The 8,728-nt window shown below is 51.3% G+C and overlaps 1 protein-coding gene across 1 annotated transcript in view; it reads left to right on the forward strand.

Annotated features, from left to right (window-relative positions):
* The window catches only part of LOC309685334 (E3 ubiquitin-protein ligase TRIM36-like), a gene marked incomplete at both ends in the record, with an annotated part of 28,834 nt that extends 26,297 nt beyond the window's left edge, over window positions 1-2,537 (forward strand). The window contains 4 exons of the mRNA XM_082501114.1: window positions 86-339; window positions 991-1,115; window positions 1,657-1,950; window positions 2,236-2,537. Coding sequence (XP_082357240.1) covers window positions 86-339; window positions 991-1,115; window positions 1,657-1,950; window positions 2,236-2,537 — 975 coding nt within the window. The remainder of the gene's footprint in view (window positions 1-85; window positions 340-990; window positions 1,116-1,656; window positions 1,951-2,235) is intronic.
* Between the last annotated feature and the right edge of the window lie 6,191 nt (window positions 2,538-8,728).

An 8,728-nucleotide genomic window follows, 5' to 3' on the forward strand; every position in this document is an offset into this window, starting at 1 on the left:
GATCTCTTGAACAACCCTAAGTACATTTCTGTACACAGCCACAGTGCTGTGGGATCCGTCTAAAATGTCTTTTGTTCCCTCCTAGTGCAACAGTGAAAGAGCTAAAGAAGAAGCATCTCAGAGTTTTGAGAAATTATCTCATGTCCTGGAAGAGAAGAAATCCGCAGCTCTTAGGGCAATTGAAGCTTCTAAGAATTTAAGGCTGGAAAAATTGCAAACACAAGCAGAAGAATCTCAAGGGCTCCTGGAAAATAATGGCCTTGTAGGACTTGCTCAAGAACTGCTTAAAGAAACCGATTCATCTTGTTTTGTTCAAACAGCAAAACAACTTCATGTCAGGTATCTTATTAATTATCTTCCGTTTGAGGTACAGGTACTGTTCCAGGGATGTCTGGTCAGTCATATTCTTTGGACACCTGCTAGGAAAGTACTGAATGCAAGTACTTTGTGTTGCAGAGCCTCAGAGGCGGTCCCGGTACCATTCAGTAGAAATTCCTATATTACAGTGTGCGTTAAAAAACAGCCCAGAGGAGGGGCTCTGTCCTGCGCCAACGCCTAGCCTTCTTCAGTAGGACTGCAGTGGAAGGGTAACCCATTCAGCTCACTGATACAGTCCTTTGCTCAGAGATTGCATCGGGTATTTGCAAGTTAATCTAACAGGTCTCTTCTGGCTTTAAACTCTTTGATCTGAATAGTTGTGCTCCATTAGTGCTTCACACCTATTTTGTTCTTTGAATGTAATGCCCCAAATTGTTAAAATGCTCTGCCAACCAAAAGATTCCCTGTTAGTTATCTTTACACTGATGTACAAAAGGCCTTTAAATTTTGCATTTTAATTCTGTCTAGAGAGACAAGTTTCTGGGACACGTGAGTAAGTACCTGAAAAGAGAACTTTTTTTAAAGCAAAACCTAGCGGTTTTGCTTTAAGGAATACACCCATGTGAATTCCTTTTTCCCTCTTCTGCCATCCCTCTGCTTCTGTGCTTTCAGAATCCAAAAAGCTACTGAATCTCTCAAGAGCTTCAAGCCAGCAGCTGAAACTACTTTCGAGGACTTTGTGATGGACATAGCCAAGCAAGAAGAGATCCTTGGTGACTTGTCCTTCCATTCCAATGGCAAATTATGAGAGCATCACGTCTTTCTTGAGTTATAGCTTTAAGGGCTTCTCTGGAAAGAGGCAAAACTTGTGCAGGGCTGCAGTTGCAGAACTCAATCTTGTGACTTGCATTGTCCCTTCTGCCTCTGTGATTCTCAAGGCATTACCTGGCAGCAATGCTAGCTTCAGCTTTGATAAAGAAGCTAAGATGCCATGGCATTCAGAACCAGTTTACATTGGCTTCCAAAATATTGTAGTTAAGTAATACTAGGTCTTCCTAGCAGCTTTTTGTCGTGATTGCATGACAGAAAAGAATAGGTTTTTATATGGTTTTTTAGTTGCCAGCAAAAATAAATAATACAACTTTCAAAGTAAAACCAGAAAGGATTTAAGTGCATGAACAGACCCGTCCTCATCTGCACTCTTTGACTGAGTCAGATTCCCCCCCCCCACTGTCCCCCCAGTGCTGTAGCCACTCAACAAAGGGCTTCTGTGTTTAATTCTAAAACAACATGTATCTACATTTGAGGTTTTTTTCTCCTGAATCTCTGTCATTCCAGGTCTAGAAATACCAGAAATCAATGAAGAGCAGAGCAAAATGTACAACAAAGCTCTGATCAGTTGGGAATGCCCTGGGAAGACAGACTCAGCTGATATCTATGTTCTTGAGTATCATAAGCTTAATAGAGAAGAGGAGAGTACAACGTGGCAGGAGATCGAAGTTTGCAGCAAGAGCAAAGTAATATCTGATCTCGATGACGACAGCAGCTATGCCTTCAGAGTTCGAGGATATAAAGGATCCATCTCCAGCCCTTGGAGCCGAGAAGTTATCTTGCGTACGCCTCCAGCCCCAGGTATTGGGTTTTCTTATGTCCACGAGCTGCTGGTGGTGTTAAGAGCTGTAGGTGGTTTCCAGTAGCTCCCAGACTTCTACTACACTGTTACCGGTTGTATAAATGTTTAAAAGCACTGTTAACAAACAGGTTAAGTAGGTAGCATACTGAGACTGTGTTAGCTTGCGTAATGTTCCTGGTAGCCTTTAAAAGCGAGGAATTCTAGTGCCAGCATGACTTAAAATATAGTTTATAAGCACAGAAATACTTAACTAAGAGAAAATTTTTTGGGATGCTGTTTTTCAGTTCTCAGTTTTCTTTTTGATGACAAATGCGGGTACAACAGTGAACATCTCCTGCTGAACCCAGGAAGAACCTCTGTGGAAAGTAGGGCTGGATTTCCTCTACTGCTGGGGTCTGAGCGCATGCAGGTCGGATGCTACGCAACCCTGGATTACATCATTGGCGACACTGGGATTGCCAAAGGGAAGCACTTCTGGGCTTTTCACGTGGAAGCCTATTCCTACCTGGTGAAAGTGGGAGTTGTTTCTAGCAACAAGATACAGAAGTTGTTCCATAATACCCATGATGTGACCAGCCCAAGGTAAATTGCAGACTCTTGCTTAATACATGTTTTGTATAAGGAGATGGCTTTTTAAAAAATAAATTAAGAGCGAGCCTGGTCTCAATTAGTATACAAGATGAACCTAAGCAGTGGGAAGTGGCTTGAAGGATATAGTGTAAGCAGGTTGTCCTGTTCATCCTCTACTATTAGTAGGAAGATGTTCTAATTGTCCAGAGTCCTATTTTCTTTCTTTCTGGGAAAGAAATCGGGTTTCTACAGATATCAAGATATGTCAGTTAAAGCAAGAAGGTTAAAAAAGAGAAAAAAAAGCATCATTTGCAAGATTGAAGCAATGCTTAGTTGTCAATAGTAAGATTCTGCCTTAATTCCCTTAGCATACTAGGTTTGGCAGCCACTCAGAGGTACAATGTTCACTGTGCATATCTGTGTGTCTTTGCTGTAGCTTGCGTCATGGTGGATTCCAAGTCACTGGCTCATCCCAGGCTATAGATTTGCATGTGACACTGGAGTGCTACTGAGCACAAGCCAAAGTGCAGTGGATAAACCAGCAAAAAGATTTCCAGCTCTCAATTACAGTTGTAGTAAGCCTGGATGTGTCTAGGAACTGCAGGCTGGGAGGCTATCTCCCAGGGGCTCTTAACTTTTTCATGAATCTAACAAAAGTGTTGGCCTTCTGCTGTATAACATACTGAAATTATAAAAACGCCAGTGTCTCAAGCTTCTGAAAGTCAGATGGAGACTTTTTGAAAAATGAGAAATTAGATCCTGATTTTCTCATTTCTCCCGGTCCCTGCCAGGAGGGAGTGAAGCTCAGCCCCGCTCCCTCCTTTTACAGGGAGGAAAACAAAATGGAAAAAAGAAAACCAAATTGTCCTATATTAGAAGTGTATAATTCCATTTTAAGGGTAGGGCAGCAATAGGGCTGGTACCACAGCCCCCCAGCCCCACAGCCACTGTGGGTCACGGGCGTAATAATGTACCTCTCCGGTAATTAAAGTTTCTTTTGGGAAGGGGGGAGAGATGGGGACTCTCCTGCGCCGGGACCTTTCCCCTCCAGGGAGGCAGAGCCGGAGCAGCGAGCACGGTCCTGCCCGGAGGGCAGCGTGGAGGGGATGCGCACGGGCATCCCGGAGGAACAGCAGCAAGGAAACCCCGGCACTGCACCTTTCCCTTCCTCTGAGCCTTTTTCTTTTCCTCTTTTTAAGGGCTCAACCAGTTTCTTCCCCCTCTGACCGTCACCATGGGGCACTGGCACCAGCAGCTTTGCAAAACCCCATCCTGTAAAAGCCGCCTGATTTTGGCCCTGTTTGGGGATGCGCTGCTTCCATCCTTACAGAGCAAACTGATAGATTTGTTTTTCTCCCCCCTCCCCATTTAGCAAGAAGCACCAACGTGCCGTTGTCGTTTTGGGTCGGTTTGCTGCAGAAAAAGGCTCCCGCAGGGGACGGGATAAGCCAATGGCAGGAGGGTCCCTGCACCCATCCCACCGCTGCTGGTGGAGGGCGGCAAGGGGACCTTTTCTTCGGGGTTGTCCTCTCCTCCCGGGCTCTGCAGCCCCACGCCGCAGCCCAACGACCCCCCCGAGATGGGAAGAGAGCACGAGAACCATCTCTGCTCAACAGCTCAAGAGGAAAAAACAAAATAAACGAAAGAGATAAAATAATACAATAGGATGAGATACAATAACGCAGGAGCACCCGCCCCACTCGTGGCACTACTTTTATTCTCGGCCACTGCAGTGATTGGGGGGTTTGACAGGATGGACCTTCCAAGGTCCCCTCCCACCCAAACCAGTCTTTGGGTCCATGACTGGAAGTGTCTGAGGTCAGGTTGGATGGGGCTGCAACCAACCCCGTCTACTGGATCCCAAACCACCCAGAAATCCAATCCAAACTGTTCTTTGGGTCCGGTTGGAGGTGTTCAAGGTCAGGTTGGATGGGGCTGGGACCAACCTGGTCTACTGGAAGGTGTCCCAGCCGATGATGGGGAGGTTGGACTGGATGGACCTTCAAAGGTCCCCTTCAACACAAACCGTTCTGTGGGTCTATGACTGGAAGTGTCCAACGTAAGGCTGGATGAGACTGGGACCAACCTTCTCTACTGGTTCCCAAACCTTCCAGCCCAAAAATCCAACTCAACCAACCCAAACCTTCTATGAGTCTGATTGGAGGGGTTCAAGGTCAGATTGGACAGGGCTGGGACCAACCTGGTCTGTTGGAACCCAAACCACCCAAAAATCCAACTCAACCAATGCAAACCATTCTGTGGGTCTGAGTGGATGTATCCAAGGTCCGGTTGGATGGGGCGTTGAGTAACCTGCTCTACTGGAATATGCCCCTGCCGAAGACAGGGGAGGTTGGACGAGATGGACCTTCAAATGTCTCCTCCAAGCCAAACCAATCTGTGTGTCCATGACTGGAAGGTCCGAGGTCAGGTTGGACGGGGCTTGGAGCATCCTGAGCTGCTTGAAGCTCTCCCTGCTAATGGCCACCCCACCAGAGGTTGGCGGTTGCCGTGTCACCACGGTCAGTCAATCAGCGATGAACATGTCACCCTGATGTCACAAGAGGTGCGTGGCACACCCACTCAGGGGGTATAAAAGGGCCCACCGGGTGGTGGGTCCCACACTTTGGAGGAACGTCCATAAGATGACCTCCAACATGGCTGTCGCCACCAAGAACCGACCTGCCAGCGTGAGGCGGACCAAGATGGACTTCTGGGATGGGATGGAGCACACCTTCGCTATGTCCAGCGTCACCGCTGAAGGTACGGCCAACCGCAGCCACCTCTCCGGCAGCCAAGACTCAAGGGCTTGTCACCATTTCGGAGCCAGCCCTGACACTTGGCGTCTGCCACCGCGTCGCGGCTCAAGGGGGAGATGTTTGGGGTGGACCTGAGAGCTGGTGGAGATGGGGCCTGACCTGGTTCTTCTTTGTTTTTTCAGAGCGAACGGCCGTCTGGGATGCAGTGGCTGGCTACATTCAAGACCAACTCCTGCTCCACAAGGTGGTGCAACACCCGCGTCCTCCTCATGCACCATGAGGGGTGGTGGGATCCCCCTGGGGCGTGGCCTGCTCTCACCCTTCAACTCCTCAGAAAACAGGAATCTCACCCCAAAAGTCCCCACTGATGGCCAAACGGGGCCTGTGCAATGTTGGTGTCACTTCTGGTAGGGCTGATCCAGGTCGCTGGAGACCCCCCCGGGATGGCCTCATCCTGGTTCTGCCCAAACTCCAGTGCTGGTTTTTTCTCCTGAGGAGGGGAAGGACTCAACATCTCCTCCCCAAAGTTCTCCCCACCGCCCAGCTCGTGCCTCCAAACGGTGGGAGAGGGCAGGATCCAGCCTCAAGCACCATCCCTGGATGGGGGAGGTCACCTCCAGATCTTCCCTCTAGCCAGTCCTCACCCTCCCACCCTTCTCGTCCACTTGCAGGGCGTCCGAATTCCCACCCTTGGCTCCTTCGGTACTGTCCTCGAACGCGTCCAGGTCGGAGATGAAACCCTGACTATCCAGAAGCCGGTGTTCCACCTGGCCAGGAACCTTGCTGTTGTCCACAACCTGATGGACAACAAGGACTACCTGCCCGGTAAGATGGCTGACTGCACGGTCATCTTCTCTGAAGCAACTCCAAAGTCCAATAATTGAGTGGTTTTGAGTTTTTTTGGGGCAATGCAATGATTGTGACACACAAGCTGTAGGACACGGGCCACCGGGAGAGCGTCTCCATCCTTCTCCTGTGGTTCTTCCAGGCAACAAGGAGCTGGAGCCCCTCAAGTACTCCAAGGTGGCCGTGGCAGCCGCCGTGTCCCGGCAGAAAGTGGGGGACTGCATCCAAGGCACCACGACCCTCCTCTCGCACTGCCTGGGGAAGGGGGAGAATGTGGCCCTCATCCTGAGGGAGGTGGGGGTGCTCCTCATCGAAGGCACGAAAGTGCACGTGAAATTCTACCGCAGCTTCCTGGAGAGGCTGTCTGGGAAGGAGAACTTGGAGAAGGTTGTCTTCAAGGTAAGCATTTTGGTTTCTCTGTGGTGCGTGCGGTCCCACGGCAGTGTTCTGGCACTGCTTGTGTGGGGTCCCTCAGGACACGTTCAGCCACTCGGTCCAGGTGAGAGTTACGGTCCTGCCAACACTTGCTGCCTCAAGCTCCTCCGACACTTGAGTGCCTCAGCCATGTGGGGGATGTCCCACCGTTTTTGGCCTCTTCCAATGTGGGGTGCTTTAACCACGTGGAGGGATGTCCTGCCATCTTTGGCCTCCTCCAACACTGAGACCCTCAACCACATTGAGGATGTCCTGCTGTCTTTGGCATCCTCCAGTGTGCAGTGCTTCAACCACGTTGAGGATGTCCTGAATCTTTGTGTTCCTCCATTGCAGGTCCCCCATCTGCTGGACATGATTGTGTCCCCAGTGGTACCCGTGGCCTCACTGAGCTTCTCCGGCCGTGTCATCCTCTTTCCCAAGTGAGTACGTTGGCGGCTGTAGCCGCTCTTTGATGCCAACGCCCAAGGTAGCATCTCTTCCTTGTGCCGCTGCGGGTGTCCTGGGGACACCAGGCGGCGACTCTTGATGATGTCCCCAGGCCGCAGTCACTCCCATAAGGCAGCTCTGAGGGGAAAGACAGAGGAATTTGGATGACATTTCTTCCCGTGGTGGCCTGGACTTCTTCGCTGGGCGACTCCATTTCCCAGGCCCGTCCTTGGGGATGGGATGTGGTAGACTTGGGAAGTCAATGGCCTTCATGGCAATGCCAAACTCTGCCTGCGGGCAAGTGGCCGCAGGAAGTGGCAAGTGCTGGTGGTGCCATGGGTCATATGGGTGTCTTCTCCTTCTTTCCAGGTTTGTGATGGAGTGTGTGCCCAAACACCCACCCAGGGCTCTCCTCAAGACCTCGAGACAAGTCCCTGGTGAGGATGTGCAGATGAGAAAAGACAGTTTGCCAGCTCTCCAGCAAGGTGGGAAAGGTAAAGCAGCTCCCAGCTCTTCTCCATGGGACGGGTAACCAACTTCTGCCATGTTGTGGGGAAATGGCCGACGCTGAGCGCCAAAAGGCTCCGACTTGTCCTAAAGCTTCAGGCCAACTCCTGAGGGCCTTTTGTCCTAACGATTTGTTGGTGTCACCAAAAGAGAGCCCCGGGGTGGGATGTGCCCAAGGGTACAGTGGGAGGATGGTGGGCCAAGGCCTTCTCCTCCCCCTCTTCCCCTCAGAAATGACACCTGTCCCCTCCCCGGCACCACCCGGCTCCTCCTTCCTGACCATCATGATGATGATGAAGTCGGAAAACCACATTGGAAATGGTGCTGGTGTTGGGGAGGACACGATGGGGCTGCTAGAGGAGCAGAATGTCCAACCCTCAGACATTTTGGGAAGAGGCCTGAGCACTCCCTGCGTGTCCCTGGGTGGTCTGGCAGCGTCACAGCGACGCTCTTCTGAGGAGGTGTCTTCTTTCTGGTTCCAGTGGGGTTTCCCGGTTTTCCCTTTCCTGCTGCTCCGAGCCCGACTCAAAGCAAAACACCGCAGTTTGGGGAAATCTTGGAGCTGCAGAAGAAGAGGACAAGGTCTCTGGCCAGGTGAGGCTGAAGGCTCAGGGTGGGCGGCCGCACGGGGCCATTTTACCCGGAGAGGTGGGAGACGCTCCATCCCTGGAGACATTCCAGGCCAGGTTGGATGGGGCTTTGAGCAACCTGATCTGGTTGAAGACCTCCCTGCTCATGGCAGGGGTGTTGGACTAGATGGACCTTCAAAGGTCCCTTCCCACCCAAACCATTCCATCAGCCTGACTGGAGGTGTTCAAGGTCAGGTTGGATGGGGCTGGAACCAACCTGGTCTACTGGAAGGTGGCCCTGCCGATGACAGCGGGGGGCGTTGGACTAGATGAACCTCTAAATGTCCCTTCCAACCCAAACCATTCCATGATTTTCTGACCCAGCAAGAGCCCGTTCCCCAGCCCTGAACGCTCCTTGGTCATCACCACCCAAGCGTGGTGAAGGCAGCACCTGGAGGGGTGGGATGTGGCTGCTGGGAACACCCCCATTTCACAGGGCTGGATCTTCTCCAGCTCTTCAGGAGAGCCCCAGCGTGGTCTAGGGACAATGGGACAGCTGTGTGTCAGATGAGGGTCCCGGCACAGGGGGTTTCCTCAGCCAACCTGCTGCTGGCTACATGAGGAGGCACGTGGCTCATGGGGAGGGGCAGAAAGCAGCCCCAAACCCA

Source organism: Vanellus vanellus (assembly GCF_965231255.1).
Source record: "Vanellus vanellus genome assembly, contig: HAP1_SCAFFOLD_59, whole genome shotgun sequence".
In the NCBI taxonomy this organism is placed as follows: Eukaryota; Metazoa; Chordata; class Aves; order Charadriiformes; family Charadriidae; genus Vanellus; species Vanellus vanellus.